Here is an 18,143-nt window from a genome sequence, read left to right as displayed (position 1 = left end):
TCCACTCTATCCACATGTGTAGACAGGTAGTGTCAGTCACTGTTTCCCTGGTGCTGAGTCCACTCTATCCACATGTGTAGACAGGTAGTGTCAGTCACTGTTTCCCTGGTGCTGAGTCCACTCTATCCACATGTGTAGACAGGTAGTGTGAGTCACTGTTTCCCTGGTGCTGAGTCCACTCTATCCACATGTGTAGACAGGTAGTGTGAGTCACTGTTTCCCTGGTGCTGAGTCCACTCTATCCATGTGTAGACAGGTAGTGTCAGTCACTGTTTCCCTGGTGCTGAGTCCACTCTATCCACATGTGTAGACAGGTAGTGTCAGTCACTGTTTCCCTGGTGCTGAGTCCACTCTATCCACATGTGTAGACAGGTAGTGTCAGTCACTGTTTCCCTGGTGCTGACTCCACTCTATCCACATGTGTAGACAGGTAGTGTCAGTCACTGTTTCCCTGGTGCTGAGTCCACTCTATCCACATGTGTAGACAGGTAGTGTCAGTCACTGTTTCCCTGGTGCTGAGTCCACTCTATCCACATGTGTAGACAGGTAGTGTCAGTCACTGTTTCCCTGGTGCTGAGTCCACTCTATCCACATGTGTAGACAGGTAGTGTCAGTCACTGTTTCCCTGGTGCTGAGTCCAACCATCCACATGTGTAGACAGGTAGTGTCAGTCACTGTTTCCCTGGTGCTGAGTCCACTCTATCCACATGTGTAGACAGGTAGTGTCAGTCACTGTTTCCCTGGTGCTGACTCCACTCTATCCACATGTGTAGACAGGTAGTGTCAGTCACTGTTTCCCTGGTGCTGACTCCACTCTATCCACATGTGTAGACAGGTAGTGTGAGTCACTGTTTCCCTGGTGCTGACTCCACTCTATCCACATGTGTAGACAGGTAGTGTCAGTCACTGTTTCCCTGGTGCTGAGTCCACTCTATCCACATGTGTAGACAGGTAGTGTCAGTCACTGTTTCCCTGGTGCTGACTCCACTCTATCCACATGTGTAGACAGGTAGTGTCAGTCACTGTTTCCCTGGTGCTGACTCCACTCTATCCACATGTGTAGACAGGTAGTGTCAGTCACTGTTTCCCTGGTGCTGAGTCCACTCTATCCACATGTGTAGACAGGTAGTGTCAGTCACTGTTTCCCTGGTGCTGAGTCCACTCTATCCACATGTGTAGACAGGTAGTGTCAGTCACTGTTTCCCTGGTGCTGAGTCCACTCTATCCACATGTGTAGACAGGTAGTGTCAGTCACTGTTTCCCTGGTGCTGACTCCACTCTATCCACATGTGTAGACAGGTAGTGTCAGTCACTGTTTCCCTGGTGCTGACTCCACTCTATCCACATGTGTAGACAGGTAGTGTCAGTCACTGTTTCCCTGGTGCTGACTCCACTCTATCCACCTGTGTAGACAGGTAGTGTCAGTCACTGTTTCCCTGGTGCTGACTCCACTCTATCCACATGTGTAGACAGGTAGTGTGAGTCACTGTTTCCCTGGTGCTGAGTCCACTCTATCCACATGTGTAGACAGGTAGTGTCAGTCACTGTTTCCCTGGTGCTGACTCCACTCTATCCACGTGTGTAGACAGGTAGTGTGAGTCACTGTTTCCCTGGTGCTGAGTCCACTCTATCCACATGTGTAGACAGGTAGTGTCAGTCACTGTTTCCCTGGTGCTGAGTCCAACCATCCACGTGTGTAGACAGGTAGTGTGAGTCACTGTTTCCCTGGTGCTGAGTCCACTCTATCCATGTGTAGACAGGTAGTGTGAGTCACTGTTTCCCTGGTGCTGAGTCCACTCTATCCACATGTGTAGACAGGTAGTGTCAGTCACTGTTTCCCTGGTGCTGACTCCACTCTATCCACATGTGTAGACAGGTAGTGTTAGTCACTGTTTCCCTGGTGCTGACTCCACTCTATCCACATGTGTAGACAGGTAGTGTCAGTCACTGTTTCCCTGGTGCTGAGTCCAACCATCCACGTGTGTAGACAGGTAGTGTGAGTCACTGTTTCCCTGGTGCTGACTCCACTCTATCCACATGTGTAGACAGGTAGTGTTAGTCACTGTTTCCCTGGTGCTGACTCCACTCTATCCACATGTGTAGACAGGTAGTGTCAGTCACTGTTTCCCTGGTGCTGAGTCCACTCTATCCACATGTGTAGACAGGTAGTGTCAGTCACTGTTTCCCTGGTGCTGAGTCCACTCTATCCACATGTGTAGACAGGTAGTGTCAGTCACTGTTTCCCTGGTGCTGAGTCCACTCTATCCACATGTGTAGACAGGTAGTGTCAGTCACTGTTTCCCTGGTGCTGACTCCACTCTATCCACATGTGTAGACAGGTAGTGTCAGTCACTGTTTCCCTGGTGCTGACTCCACTCTATCCACATGTGTAGACAGGTAGTGTCAGTCACTGTTTCCCTGGTGCTGACTCCACTCTATCCACATGTGTAGACAGGTAGTGTCAGTCACTGTTTCCCTGGTGCTGACTCCACTCTATCCACCTGTGTAGACAGGTAGTGTCAGTCACTGTTTCCCTGGTGCTGACTCCACTCTATCCACATGTGTAGACAGGTAGTGTGAGTCACTGTTTCCCTGGTGCTGAGTCCACTCTATCCACATGTGTAGACAGGTAGTGTCAGTCACTGTTTCCCTGGTGCTGACTCCACTCTATCCACGTGTGTAGACAGGTAGTGTGAGTCACTGTTTCCCTGGTGCTGAGTCCACTCTATCCACATGTGTAGACAGGTAGTGTCAGTCACTGTTTCCCTGGTGCTGAGTCCAACCATCCACGTGTGTAGACAGGTAGTGTGAGTCACTGTTTCCCTGGTGCTGAGTCCACTCTATCCATGTGTAGACAGGTAGTGTCAGTCACTGTTTCCCTGGTGCTGAGTCCACTCTATCCACATGTGTAGACAGGTAGTGTCAGTCACTGTTTCCCTGGTGCTGAGTCCACTCTATCCACATGTGTAGACAGGTAGTGTCAGTCACTGTTTCCCTGGTGCTGACTCCACTCTATCCACATGTGTAGACAGGTAGTGTTAGTCACTGTTTCCCTGGTGCTGACTCCACTCTATCCACATGTGTAGACAGGTAGTGTCAGTCACTGTTTCCCTGGTGCTGAGTCCAACCATCCACGTGTGTAGACAGGTAGTGTGAGTCACTGTTTCCCTGGTGCTGACTCCACTCTATCCACATGTGTAGACAGGTAGTGTTAGTCACTGTTTCCCTGGTGCTGACTCCACTCTATCCACATGTGTAGACAGGTAGTGTCAGTCACTGTTTCCCTGGTGCTGAGTCCACTCTATCCACATGTGTAGACAGGTAGTGTCAGTCACTGTTTCCCTGGTGCTGAGTCCACTCTATCCACATGTGTAGACAGGTAGTGTCAGTCACTGTTTCCCTGGTGCTGAGTCCACTCTATCCACATGTGTAGACAGGTAGTGTCAGTCACTGTTTCCCTGGTGCTGACTCCACTCTATCCACATGTGTAGACAGGTAGTGTCAGTCACTGTTTCCCTGGTGCTGAGTCCACTCTATCCACATGTGTAGACAGGTAGTGTCAGTCACTGTTTCCCTGGTGCTGAGTCCACTCTATCCACATGTGTAGACAGGTAGTGTCAGTCACTGTTTCCCTGGTGCTGAGTCCACTCTATCCACATGTGTAGACAGGTAGTGTCAGTCACTGTTTCCCTGGTGCTGACTCCACTCTATCCACATGTGTAGACAGGTAGTGTCAGTCACTGTTTCCCTGGTGCTGACTCCACTCTATCCACATGTGTAGACAGGTAGTGTCAGTCACTGTTTCCCTGGTGCTGAGTCCACTCTATCCACATGTGTAGACAGGTAGTGTCAGTCACTGTTTCCCTGGTGCTGAGTCCACTCTATCCACATGTGTAGACAGGTAGTGTCAGTCACTGTTTCCCTGGTGCTGACTCCACTCTATCCACATGTGTAGACAGGTAGTGTCAGTCACTGTTTCCCTGGTGCTGACTCCACTCTATCCACATGTGTAGACAGGTAGTGTCAGTCACTGTTTCCCTGGTGCTGAGTCCACTCTATCCACATGTGTAGACAAGTAGTGTCAGTCACTGTTTCCCTGGTGCTGAGTCCACTCTATCCACATGTGTAGACAGGTAGTGTCAGTCACTGTTTCCCTGGTGCTGAGTCCACTCTATCCACATGTGTAGACAGGTAGTGTCAGTCACTGTTTCCCTGGTGCTGAGTCCACTCTATCCACATGTGTAGACAGGTAGTGTCAGTCACTGTTTCCCTGGTGCTGACTCCACTCTATCCACATGTGTAGACAGGTAGTGTTAGTCACTGTTTCCCTGGTGCTGACTCCACTCTATCCACATGTGTAGACAGGTAATGTCAGTCACTGTTTCCCTGGTGCTGACTCCACTCTATCCATGTGTAGACAGGTAGTGTCAGTCACTGTTTCCCTGGTGCTGACTCCACTCTATCCACATGTGTAGACAGGTAGTGTTAGTCACTGTTTCCCTGGTGCTGACTCCACTCTATCCACATGTGTAGACAGGTAGTGTGAGTCACTGTTTCCCTGGTGCTGACTCCACTCTATCCACATGTGTAGACAGGTAGTGTCAGTCACTGTTTCCCTGGTGCTGACTCCACTCTATCCACATGTGTAGACAGGTAGTGTCAGTCACTGTTTCCCTGGTGCTGAGTCCACTCTATCCACATGTGTAGACAGGTAGTGTCAGTCACTGTTTCCCTGGTGCTGAGTCCACTCTATCCACATGTGTAGACAGGTAGTGTCAGTCACTGTTTCCCTGGTGCTGACTCCACTCTATCCACATGTGTAGACAGGTAGTGTCAGTCACTGTTTCCCTGGTGCTGACTCCACTCTATCCATGTGTAGACAGGTAGTGTCAGTCACTGTTTCCCTGGTGCTGAGTCCACTCTATCCATGTGTAGACAGGTAGTGTCAGTCACTGTTTCCCTGGTGCTGAGTCCACTCTATCCACATGTGTAGACAGGTAGTGTCAGTCACTGTTTCCCTGGTGCTGAGTCCACTCTATCCACATGTGTAGACAGGTAGTGTCAGTCACTGTTTCCCTGGTGCTGAGTCCACTCTATCCATGTGTAGACAGGTAGTGTCAGTCACTGTTTCCCTGGTGCTGAGTCCACTCTATCCATGTGTAGACAGGTAGTGTCAGTCACTGTTTCCCTGGTGCTGAGTCCACTCTATCCACATGTGTAGACAGGTAGTGTCAGTCACTGTTTCCCTGGTGCTGAGTCCACTCTATCCATGTGTAGACAGGTAGTGTCAGTCACTGTTTCCCTGGTGCTGAGTCCACTCCATACACGTGTGTAGACAGGTAGTGTCAGTCACTGTTTCCCTGGTGCTGAGTCCACTCTATACATGTGTAGACAGGTAGTGTTAGTCACTGTTTCCCTGGTGCTGACTCCACTCTATCCACATGTGTAGACAGGTAGTGTCAGTCACTGTTTCCCTGGTGCTGAGTCCACTCTATCCACATGTGTAGACAGGTAGTGTCAGTCACTGTTTCCCTGGTGCTGAGTCCACTCTATCCACATGTGTAGACAGGTAGTGTCAGTCACTGTTTCCCTGGTGCTGAGTCCACTCTATCCACATGTGTAGACAGGTAGTGTCAGTCACTGTTTCCCTGGTGCTGACTCCACTCTATCCATGTGTAGACAGGTAGTGTCAGTCACTGTTTCCCTGGTGCTGAGTCCACTCTATCCATGTGTAGACAGGTAGTGTCAGTCACTGTTTCCCTGGTGCTGAGTCCACTCCATACACGTGTGTAGACAGGTAGTGTCAGTCACTGTTTCCCTGGTGCTGAGTCCACTCTATCCATGTGTAGACAGGTAGTGTCAGTCACTGTTTCCCTGGTGCTGACTACACTCTATCCACATGTGTAGACAGGTAGTGTCAGTCACTGTTTCCCTGGTGCTGACTCCACTCTATCCACATGTGTAGACAGGTAGTGTCAGTCACTGTTTCCCTGGTGCTGAGTCCACTCTATCCACATGTGTAGACAGGTAGTGTTAGTCACTGTTTCCCTGGTGCTGACTCCACTCTATCCACATGTGTAGACAGGTAGTGTCAGTCACTGTTTCCCTGGTGCTGAGTCCACTCTATCCACATGTGTAGACAGGTAGTGTTAGTCACTGTTTCCCTGGTGCTGACTCCACTCTATCCATGTGTAGACAGGTAGTGTTAGTCACTGTTTCCCTGGTGCTGACTCCACTCTATCCACATGTGTAGACAGGTAGTGTCAGTCACTGTTTCCCTGGTGCTGACTCCACTCTGTCCACGTGTGTAGACGGGTCGTGTTAGTCACTGTTTTCTTGGTGCCACACCCTTGCGTCCCTGGTTGCTGCTCACTGTCCAGAGGCTGCGGCGCTCGAGGGCAGGGCCCGTCTGAGTTTCTGGTGCTCAAGGCCTGGCCTGACCCCAGTGACCGTTATCAGCAGGTGGGCCTTCTACAGACCCCAGACTCCTGCCTCTTCCTGAGCCTGCCCAGAGTCAGTCGCCTCTACGTGGCTTCTGCCGTGGGCTGGCATGGAGGCTGCAGGAGGCAAGGAGGCCCAGCTGGCTCTGGACTTCAGGGCCCTGAGCCTCACATGGCCAGCAGCCACACTGCACAGGGCAGGAGCCCTGTCCCTCTGGGGGTCACAGCTGGGTGGGGACCTCAAACTACAAACGGCAGAGTGGGCCGGAGACAGCAGGCCCCTGGGAGCCGAGCTCCTGATGGGCTCTGTCCATTCTGCAGCTGGTGAACCGGCTGGGCTCCACTCGCGGCGGAGGGGAGCTGTACATGCAGAGCCCTGCCCTGCGGGCCCGGGAGCAGCGCCCTGGGGAGCTGACCGTGGCTGCTGTGGAAGGTAGGTGCCACATGCTGCCCACGCTGCCTGGGGGACACCCCACGGCCAGAGGCTGCAGCTGGAGCTGCCAAGCCAGGCTGGACTCAGGGCAGAGGGTCCCCAGGTCTTGCAGGGGTGTGCTATTGCAGGAGGGCTGCCAGGCATCTCGACAGGGACCCCAGCTGGACGCGGAGCCCAGAGCTACAGGGGACCAGGTCTCAGCACCATTGAGGGTGGCAGAGGGTGGCCGGGAATCCGAGGGAGCACTGGACAGGCCGCTCCACCAGGGGGAGGGTGTGGGCCCTGCCCAGGGCCTTCAGGAACCACAGCATCGGTCACACCTGACCTGGGCAGCTGCAGGACAGGGGTCACGCTGGCCTCCAGTGGCAGCAGCTAGGATGGACAGAACTTCTATGGGAGGAGCATCCACATGGAGGGCAAAGGACAGGACAGTAGGGACGTCTGGGGAGGGGCGTCCACACTGAGGGCAGAGGACGGGACGCGGGGACGTCTGGGGAGGGGCGTCCACACTGAGGCAGAGGACGGGACGTGGGGACGTCTGGGGAGGGGCGTCCACACTGAGGCAGAGGACGGGACGCGGGGACGTCTGGGGAGGGGCGTCCACACTGAGGCAGAGGGCGGGACGCGGGGACGTCTGGGGAGGGGCGTCCACACTGAGGCAGAGGGCGGGACGCGGGGACGTCTGGGGAGGGGCGTCCACACTGAGGCAGAGGGCGGGACGCGGGGACGTCTGGGGAGGGGCGTCCACACTGAGGCAGAGGGCGGGACGTGGGGACGTCTGGGGAGGGGCGTCCACACTGAGGCAGAGGACGGGACGTGAGGACGTCTGGGGAGGGGCGTCCACACTGAGGCAGAGGGCGGGACGCGGGGACGTCTGGGGAGGGGCGTCCACACTGAGGCAGAGGGCGGGACGCGGGGACGTCTGGGGAGGGGCGTCCACACTGAGGCAGAGGGCGGGACGCGGGGACGTCTGGGGAGGGGCGTCCACACTGAGGCAGAGGGCGGGACGCGGGGACGTCTGGGGAGGGGCGTCCACACTGAGGCAGAGGGCGGGACGCGGGGACGTCTGGGGAGGGGCGTCCACACTGAGGCAGAGGGCGGGACGCGGGGACGTCTGGGGAGGGGCGTCCACACTGAGGCAGAGGGCGGGACGTGGGGACGTCTGGGGAGGGGCGTCCACACTGAGGCAGAGGGCGGGACGCGGGGACGTCTGGGGAGGGACGTCCACACTGAGGCAGAGGACGGGACGCGGGGACGTCTGGGGTCGGCGTCCACACTGAGGCAGAGGGCGGGACGTGGGGACGTCTGGGGTCGGCGTCCACACTGAGGCAGAGGACGGGACGTGGGGACGTCTGGGGAGGGGCGTCCACACTGAGGCAGAGGGCGGGACGTGGGGACGTCTGGGGAGGGACGTCCACACTGAGGCAGAGGACGGGACGTGGGGACGTCTGGGGTCGGCGTCCACACTGAGGCAGAGGACGGGACGTGGGGACGTCTGGGGAGGGGCGTCCACACTGAGGCAGAGGGCGGGACGTGGGGACGTCTGGGGAGGGGCGTCCACACTGAGGCAGAGGGCCGGACGTGAGGACGTCTGGGGAGGGGCGTCCACACTGAGGCAGAGGGCCGGACGTGGGGACGTCTGGGGAGGGGCGTCCACACTGAGGCAGAGGACGGGACGTGGGGACGTCTGGGGAGGGGCGTCCACACTGAGGCAGAGGGCGGGACGCGGGGACGTCTGGGGAGGGGCGTCCACACTGAGGCAGAGGGCGGGACGCGGGGACGTCTGGGGAGGGACGTCCACACTGAGGCAGAGGACGGGACGCGGGGACGTCTGGGGTCGGCGTCCACACTGAGGCAGAGGGCGGGACGTGGGGACGTCTGGGGTCGGCGTCCACACTGAGGCAGAGGACGGGACGTGGGGACGTCTGGGGAGGGGCGTCCACACTGAGGCAGAGGGCGGGACGTGGGGACGTCTGGGGAGGGGCGTCCACACTGAGGCAGAGGGCCGGACGTGAGGACGTCTGGGGAGGGACGTCCACACTGAGGCAGAGGACGGGACGTGGGGACGTCTGGGGAGGGGCGTCCACACTGAGGCAGAGGGCGGGACGTGGGACGTCTGGGGAGGGGCGTCCACACTGAGGCAGAGGGCGGGACGTGGGGACGTCTGGGGAGGGACGTCCACACTGAGGCAGAGGACGGGACGTGGGGACGTCTGGGGTCGGCGTCCACACTGAGGCAGAGGGCGGGACGTGAGGACGTCTGGGGAGGGGCGTCCACACTGAGGCAGAGGGCGGGACGTGGGGACGTCTGGGGAGGGGCGTCCACACTGAGGCAGAGGACGGGACGTGGGGACGTCTGGGGAGGGGCGTCCACACTGAGGCAGAGGGCCGGACGTGGGGACGTCTGGGGAGGGGCGTCCACACTGAGGCAGAGGGCGGGACGTGGGGACGTCTGGGGAGGGGCGTCCACACTGAGGCAGAGGGCGGGACGTGGGGACGTCTGGGGAGGGGCGTCCACACTGAGGCAGAGGACGGGACGTGGGGACGTCTGGGGAGGGGCGTCCACACTGAGGCAGAGGGCGGGACGAGGGGACGTCTGGGGTCGGCGTCCACACTGAGGGCAGAGGGCGGGCCGTGGGGACGTCTGGGGAGGGGCGTCCACACTGAGGCAGAGGGCGGGACGAGGGGACGTCTGGGGTCGGCGTCCACACTGAGGCAGAGGGCGGGCCGTGGGGACGTCTGGGGAGGGGCGTCCACACTGAGGCAGAGGGCGGGACGTGGGGACGTCTGGGGAGGGGCGTCCACACTGAGGCAGAGGGCGGGACGTGGGGACGTCTGGGGAGGGGCGTCCACACTGAGGCAGAGGGCCGGACGTGAGGACGTCTGGGGAGGGGCGTCCACACTGAGGCAGAGGGCGGGACGTGGGGACGTCTGGGGAGGGGCGTCCACACTGAGGCAGAGGGCGGGACGTGGGGACGTCTGGGGAGGGGCGTCCACACTGAGGCAGAGGGCCGGACGTGAGGACGTCTGGGGAGGGGCGTCCACACTGAGGCAGAGGACGGGACGTGGGACGTCTGGGGTCGGCGTCCACACTGAGGCAGAACTGATGGGAGAGGTGGACCTTGGCCTGCCTTTCCCACAGGCAGAGCTGGCCTTGGGAGCCCAGAGCACGTGGCTCTTCCTCCCTGGTCCAGCCTGCAGGATAAGGCTTAATGGAGTCACAAAATCTAGTGGTCCCAGCAGGTCCTCCTACGGTCCCCTGGCGGGTGGACAGGACAGCCGCCTGGACAAGGAGGGCCCCCAGTGTTTTTTCTGGGCTTCCTGTGAGCTGCCCATTGAAGGGCTGTTTGGACGTGGTGACCCGTCCTGGGGCCCTGGGAGCAGAGCTGGACCCTTGTCTGGTGCAGCTCAGGGCCCACAGGAGGTTGGTTGGAATGTGTCCTCAAGCCCTCAACCTGGGCTCCTCTGTCGTGCCCAGCAGGCTGTCCATCCCAGGGCCTGTCACACAGGGTCTCTGTCCCCCTGGACCTTCAGAGAATTGAACCCCCACACCCAGAGCCCAGCCCAGGACTTCGCGGCCACTGTGCCTTGCGACTTGCTCCAGGGGCACGTCCTGTGTGAGCCTTGGTACCCGCCGCTGCCAAGTCCCTCTGCAGCGAGGTCCCTTGTTTGGCCTGTGTCCCTGGGACCTGTGACGCTCACTGGCACCACACCTGGGGAGAGCAGTGCCATGTGTACCTGCTTCTGCCGCCACCGGCTCGTCCACTCCTGTGCATGACGCTCTCGTGGCTGGGGCCCTGCCCTTCTCGCCGGGCAGGAGTGTCCTCTGCAGTTGTTCTCTCGTTGGTCATTCGGGCCTCCTTCTGGGAGGGGTGGAGTGTGGGCAGCAGGCCCCCAGGGTGCACTGGTGCCAGGCGCAAGGCCGAGGGCTGGTTCCGAACACCATGGGCTCGGAGCCCTGTGCCTCCTGCTTCCTAACTCCTCTCCCGCTGCTTCAGAGGGGGCTCTGGCTGCTGCTCTCAGTGGCCTTGACCGGGCCTGGGTGTCTGCCCCAGGCCAGGATGCTGCTTTGCATGCCTGCAGCCCTCCTGTAGTTGCAGACTCACTGGGGCTCAGAGCTGGTCAGGGGCAGTTGGGGACCATGAAGAAAGTGCCAGCTTAGCCCAAGGTGTCCTGGCCCAGAAAGATGGAGCAGCAAGATGGGCCTCTGCCAAGGAGGACCATGAAGCAGGCCCTTGGCTTTCCTGTCCTTCTGTGCACAGGTCTCGCCTGCAGGTGGCATTCAGGTTGTCCATGTGCCCAGCTGAGTCTAAACACATATGGCTTCCTGACTGGGTTTCCGTCCCCCATCCCTGGGGCCCCTTTCCTGTAGGAGCAGCCCATGAAAACAGTGCACACATAGAAACACACACGTGCCTCGGTGCACACATGCACATGTGCACATGCATGTGATGTACTTGTGTACATGTGTATGTGGGTGCATGTAAGCACACCTGTGTGCACACATGTATGCAACGTGCACACAAGTGCAGGCACACAAATGTAGTCAGCATGTCCTCGAAATGCACAGCACACAGTGTGTTTGATTCACATGTTCCTCATCCAACACAAACTAGAAATGCCATCAGTTGACTAAGGGAAGCCTGTCTCAATGTGGCAGCGCAGTGAAGCAGAAAGTCCCCAGGAGCTGTGGGACCATGTCCCAGGACAGGCCACTTGACCTCACTGGCCACCTCCTCCACCTTCCCGGTGGGCAGTAGAGGCCGGCTACAGTGGCCAAACCCAGGCCTGCCCCTCCATGAGAAGAGGCCTTGAGGTGGTTGCAAGTAGGTGCTGCCTATTCCAGCTGAGTTCCATCCACCCTGGAACTCTGGTCCCCAGTGGCGAGGTGGAACCGTAGGCCCCATGTGCTGGCTTTGGGAAGGGCATCGGCTGGGAAAACCAGGAGAGGCCACTGAGGTGGGGACTGCTGCCCTTCACACCCGAGCTCAGGCCTGCACTGCATGCTCGGGCTCAGATGTGTCACTGCAGGATCCCCGCGTCCCTCCCCCCTGGAGACACCTCTTGGACTTACGCACCTTCTGTGGGGGTGGCATCACCAGCCTGGACCCAGTGTGGCTGCTGGCCTGCTATGTGGCCATGGGCCACCCTTCCCTCTCTCTAGGCCTCAGATTCTGTGTCTGAGAAGTCGGGCTTCATGTGTGAGGACTTCACAGGCTTCTGTCCACATGAGGAAAAGGCTGGGGCCTCAGTGGGCAGCAGAGGCGAGCTCTGCACTGCCTCACAGCCCCTGCACACTCAGGAAGGAGAGTGGTGTGCATGTTGTCACACCCCAGCTCTCACCCCCGCACTGCAGCTGAGGGAAGTGGAGCTCCCAGCCGAGACAGGCTGCCTGGGGACACAGGGCCAGCAGGGCCTGACCAGTGTGCCTAAGGCCAGCAGGTGGCCACTCAGGGAACAGCCCAAGCGCTGGCTGCTCTGTAATCCTTGCTATTCCAACTGTTTTCTTTGTAGTCACTGAGCAGGAGACTAAAGTCCCCAAGAAAACCGTCATCATGTAAGTGCAGGCGTGTTCCTGACCGTCCTCGGACTGTAGTGCCCTGCATGCCACTAACTGCCTGAACCTTGCTGTGTGGCCTGGCCACTGCTTGCAGCGGCTGCACTAACAGCCTCGCCCACCTCGGACCACCAGTGCCTTGCAGATTCCTCACGTAGCTGTGACCTCAGGTGCCTCCACGCGTCGCGGCTCTGTGGCTCTGCACATGGCACAGTGTCTCACCAGAGTTCCACCAGCTAGGGTGGGGTTGGAACAGAGCCACTTACCTGAGAGGGCTAGAGACAGACTCCTACCCCTGGGGACAGTGTCATCCAACAGAACTTCCCACGGTGGTGAGAATGTTCTCTACACTGCCCAGCGCGGCAGCCACTAGCCACGTGTGTCTGTTGAGCACATGAAGTGTCTGGTGCAGCTGAATAAATGAATTTTAGCAGTCTCCAAGCCCAAGCCTAACCAAGGTTCAGGGAAGCGAGGAAGGTCGGTTGCTCACAGCCAGAAGTCAGCTGAGAGCCCATTTCCCCGGTGCCATGCCCATAGGGTCTTTCTTAATCCTTCAGTGCCCTTGCACTAGAGAACATCTACACATGTTGGTGAACTGACTGAGGCAATCAGAGCTGGGTGAACCCACAGAACCCAGGCTTGCTTATGGCCTGGGCAGTCCTGGAGACTTCCATCGGAGGCGTGCAGGTGGTGAGGGGAGCTGGAGGCAGGACAGCCTGCAGTTTTTATAGGCTACAGGCTGGGATACTCCAGGGTTGAAAACCTCCACTCCCCAGGGGCTGACTAGCTGCCAGAGGGGCCTGAAGTGCTGCTGAAGAATTCCATCATCGGAATTGATGAGGCCCTGGGTTAGCCCTTCTTTGATCTCCTTCTCCCCTGAAGTAGGCTTCTCCTACTGTGCCACCCAACAGATGGGAATGGCTGGGTTGGGGTGACAAGCAGGAATGCTAGGGCCCCACACAGGTTACTGCTCCCTTCCCTCCACAGGGGGAGCATTGTAGAGACAGCCAAATTCCATTTGGGAAGCTTCAGAGGCAACCCATTCCTTGGCAGGCAGGACTGGGGATCGGAAGCATCCTGAAGTCCAACTCGGTCCCAGCTCTGGGAAGTGGCCACCTTCGTCCTGCAGAGAAGGCTGTGCCCCCTCAGCTTGGGTAAAGTAGGGGGCAGCTGCCAAACACAACATGGTCCCCAGAGGCAGAGCACACAGGGAAGGGCACTGGGGGACCAGGGGACACCAGAAGGAGGCAGGTCTACTGCCCTTGGTTCTAGGAGCTGTGCTGTTATCTGGTGCACCTTGGTTGCCCGTGTACCACTCGCAGGCAGCAGTGAGGCTGGTGATGGCGAGACTTTGGGAGGTGTGAGCAGCTGCCTGACCCCACTCTGCCCTGGTCCTGCACCCCTGCAAATTGGGCAGCATGAGGTCAGCATGAACTTGGACTGGGTTCCCTGAGGTGGGCAGGCTCTGAGTCCACTGCAAGCAAATGCCCCAGTCTGGGTGAGAGAACGCAGGCATGTGGCCTTAAGGAGGTCCCCTGGAGCCTCAGCCTCCCTACCAGCCAGTGGAGTTGGAGTTGGACATGCCCTTCCTGTTGGACAAGGGTCAGGGAATGTAGAGTTCATTATTGCTGTGCACCCTGATGGGAGGCCACATGTCTCTGGGCCTGTCTCTGGGAGCAACTCTTCCTGGAACCCCAAGTTAAACATCAACAACAACAAAATGCTGAGAGAGAGAGCAAGCTCTAGTGCCTTGGCCACAGCCTCCCTCAGCCTGCGCCCGCTCCCTGCCTGTGGCCCACCTCATCTCAGCTCCCGGTGGGGTCAGGATCACTGGAGCCAGGGGAGGACCTGGGCTGGCCACCGCGTTGCTGACCCTTGGATCTGGGCTGCGGTGAGCCTCTCACTCTGTCCATGCCTGTAAAGGGGATCAGAACACACTCATGGCCAGAGCTGCTGAGTCGCTGGCAGGCCCGACGTGCATTCCTGTGCCATTGGCCTTGAGTTCCGCCTCTCCCACCTTGGGAGATGCCAGCCGGGGAGGGGACGGGGCCATCGAGCTCAGTGTTCAGCCAGGCTCTCCGCTTGGCCTGCTGGGGCCTCATTGGCCTCAGATGCAGAGGCCAGGAGCACAGGCCACAGGCCAGGGGCCTGTCACTCACCAAGGATTTCAAGGCATGCAGGCACTTCCCTAGCAGCAGGCTGGGCACCCTGCCTGAGGTCCAGAGCAGGAAGCCTGCTGGAGGGAGGGGCCTCCATACGCCTGGGGACTGCAGACCAGAGCTTGGGCTTGGCCACATGAAGCACTGTGCTTTGTTTCCTTGACCTTTGGCTGGGGGTCTGCAGGTTGGGCTGAGGAGCATGTGCAGGGGTTTGCGCGCTCACCCTCCTGCCCATTTGTACGTTAACTTGGCCTCTGGCATGTGCTCATGGCATGGAGCTGGTGAGGCTACAGGACTCTGTGCCCACTTCCTCTTGGGCCCTCTCCCCTGCCAGAGAGGAGACCATCACCACTGTGGTGAAGAGTCCCCGCGGCCCACGACGGTCCCCCAGCAAGTCCCCTTCCCGCTCGCCTTCCCGCCGCTCCACCAGCCCGCAGAGGCCAGGCCTGTTGACCCCTGACCTGCTGTTCCCGCCGGGGTCCAGCCAGCCACGCAGGCCTGAGGCAGAGCCAGGCCGGAAGCCCACTGTGCCCGCGCTGTACGTGACAGAAGCCGAGGCCCCCTCCCGAGCCCTGCCAGGGGGTGCAGGGCCCCAGCACAAGTGGGTGGAGGTCGAGGAGACCGTGGAAGTTCGCGTGAAGAAGTCAGGGTCTCGGCCTGTGTCTCCTGCCAGAGAGGCTCCTGGAGGCGTTGGGGGGCTGCTCTTCACACTGCCCAGTGGGACCCCAGGAGGGGACCCCAATGCCAACAACTCCAACAATAAGCAGCTGGTCCAGGAGCCCCAAGCCCAGGGTCCAGCTGTGGCTCATGTTGGGGAGCCCCTGGTCTTCTGTGTGGACACTGGGGGCAGTGTGGACTGGGCTGCTTCCGGAGTAGTCAGTCCTGAGCCAGAGGAGACTGGGGCTTCCCCCCAAGATGGTGGCATGGAGGAGGCAAGAAGAGAGGACGAGGCAGGGGGCCCTTTTGTGGTTGAGGAGCCCCAGCATACAGATGGTCTTTGCAGCCGTGACCCCAAGATCCTCACGCACAATGGTCGTGTGCTGACCCTGGCCGACCTGGAAGACTACGTGCCCCAGGCGGGGGAGACCTTTGGCTGCCGTGGCCCGTCGCCCAGCACCGCTGACCACACACCCTGCGAGGTGTCCGTGCTCCAGAGAGAGATCAGTGAGCCCACCGTGGGGCGGCCTGTCCTGCTCAATGTGGGGCGCCCCCCGAGACGTGCAGGCGTGCCTGGCTTCTTCAGGCCAGGACCTCAGGTCCACAGCCCCGAGGGCCTGTCCTTCCACGTGCGCGGGGCCTGTGCTGGGCCTGTGGGCAGCACTCCCTGGACCTCCTCCTGCACCCGGGTCCAGCACTCTGTGGATGGGAGCCAGAGCAGCTTCAAGACAGAGGTCTCCACCCAGATGGTCACCTTGGGGACTGTGGGAGAGACCGTCACGCTACACATCCGCCGGGATGGGGACGAGGCCCCTGGCCCCTCCCAGGGCTGAGGCCACACTCCCTGGAAGACTCAGAGGCCAGGGCCCTCTTCCTGCGCTGCCCTTGCCGCGTGGGGCCCGCGCCCTGCTGGGCACCAGCACCTGGCCCCAGGAACCTGCTCACCTCGGCTGCCCGTGCTCAGCTCTTCTGGCTTGGGGTCAGCCTGCCCTGCTCTCTGTCCTGGGCCCTTCCTACCTCACTGGACTTTGGTCCTCAGCAAGGAGGCCCACGGTGCCTGCATTGCTGGATGCGCTGAAGCCCTTCCAGAGCGTCCTGGCCAGGGCAGCGCGGAGGCCCCAGCTCTGCGTGGTTCCTTCTGGCCTGCGGGAACTCTGGACACGGATGTGGACTTGGCATGTGTCCTGCTTCCACTGGGCACAGGCCCCCAAGGCCACCCCCAAGGCCCGTGTGGCTCACAGCAGCTTGCGGGGTGGGCGTGGGTCCGGCCGGGAGCTGTGCACTGGCTGATAAAGGCTGTACACCAACTCTGCGCCTCCTCTCTCCTTACCGCTGCACCCGCCGCTCAGGGCCCCACCGGTAGCCTGGGTGGGCCCATACCAACCGCCCCTGCTCCTCCACTAGGAGGTCACAGCTGGGGCTGCCCAGGTCCCCCGATTGGCTCTCGTGTGCCCAGGTGGGCTTCTGGCAGCACAGGGCCAGCTGGCTCCCAGGCAGGGGCTGTGGGGCTGGTCCTATGGACATATGTTGTGACCAGAACAGCCCATGATCGTCCCTCCAGCCCACCTGGCAGCTGAGGCTGTGGTCAGGACAGACGTGGTGTGGGGCTGTGATGTGGCGGCCACCTGTGGCCCGAGTTCTCGGCATCTAGGGGTTTACCCCGTTGTCCCCAGCTAGGGTGACCCAGGACAACTCAGCATCCGTCAGAGGGACGGGAACAGCTCTCTGCTGGACTCCAGCCCCCGGGCTTCCCAGGGCCCACTGACCTCGTGGAGTGGGGAAGGGGAGGATGGCCCCCTGGAGCTGCCTCTCCATCCTGGGTGTCCCGGGTCCAGCAGAGCTCCTCGTGGCAGGGGCTCGAGGGGGACTGGGGAGTGGTCAGCATGCTCAGGCACACGTGGGAGACTGCATAGGGTTGGCAGGTGGACGGGCAGGGCCACACTCAGTCGGGGCCTGGGGAGTTCTTCAGGGACAGATGGGAGGCCAGGGAAGGGGAAGGGAGTGGCCTGGACTGGGCTGCAGGTGGAGGGACAGGGGCTAGGACAGGGCTGCCCTGGGAGACGGGTCTGTCCCCAGGAAGGGGGCCTGTGGCTCTGGCCACCAGGACACCAGCCCCAAGGTTCCCCTGGCCCGTGACGTGGTGTCTGGCTGCCCTCGGGTTTGGAGCTGGGGTCCAGAGCCAGCCTTGAGGGACAGCCAGCCTTGGCATGGAGGGTGCAGGTGGGTGTCCAGGTCCCCTGGCCTAGGAGAGGTTCTCCATGGGCACCTGGGGGAGGAAGCAGCTGACCCCAGCGCGGGTTCTGGGGCTCCTGTGGTGCCAAGCCTCCGCCCCGGACAGTGAGAAGCGGGTGGGAGGGGTCCGCCCAGCCCTGGGCCTTACCGCCTGCTGCTGACCCACCTCTTCACAGGTGCCACCCAGGAGGTCTCCACCCACCCCTCCCTTGACGCCGACCAGGAAATCACATCTGTGCTGTGGAGACTGCTGGGCCCTGAGGCTCCGGGCCCTTCTGCAGGGGACTTTGCCAGCCCCGGCTCTGGGGAGCCACGGACACTTCAGGAGGCTGGCCCCCAGGCCCCAGGCCCAGAAGCCTCGGGCACACCAGGTCAGCCCTGCGGGGACTGGCTGAAGGACCCGTCCTCTGCTGACCCTGTCTCTGGCCAGGGCGTGTCCTCGGGCTCTGAGCTTGCACATGGCTGCCCCAGCACCCTCGGCACGGTCAGAGGTGCCTGTCCCAAGGTCCCTCTCAGGCCCTGGAGTAAGGCAGCTTCTTCTTATCTGTCACCACCACCAGCAGTGATGGGCTGGTGCCCACAGGGAGGGGAGGACAAAGACCAGGGAGGGCAGCCTGGCCTCCTTTGTCACCCGGCCACTGTAGGACGGGCGCTGGACCAGAGTGG

General features: G+C 59.8%; 1 protein-coding gene across 1 annotated transcript in view; it reads left to right on the top strand.

The window, feature by feature from the left end:
- Obscn (obscurin, cytoskeletal calmodulin and titin-interacting RhoGEF) overlaps nt 1-16,553 on the top strand; it is a 140,383-nt gene extending 123,830 nt beyond the window's left edge. The window contains exons 85-87 of the mRNA XM_047537974.1: nt 6,762-6,873; nt 12,387-12,429; nt 14,923-16,553. Of these exons, the coding sequence (XP_047393930.1) occupies nt 6,762-6,873; nt 12,387-12,429; nt 14,923-16,078 (1,311 nt within the window). The 3' untranslated portion in view covers nt 16,079-16,553. The remainder of the gene's footprint in view (nt 1-6,761; nt 6,874-12,386; nt 12,430-14,922) is intronic.
- The last annotated feature ends 1,590 nt before the right edge of the window (nt 16,554-18,143 follow it).

Source organism: Sciurus carolinensis, unplaced genomic scaffold (genome assembly GCF_902686445.1).
Source record: "Sciurus carolinensis unplaced genomic scaffold, mSciCar1.2, whole genome shotgun sequence".
Lineage (NCBI taxonomy): Eukaryota > Metazoa > Chordata > Mammalia > Rodentia > Sciuridae > Sciurus > Sciurus carolinensis.
This window is presented reverse-complemented; position numbering and strand designations above follow the sequence as displayed.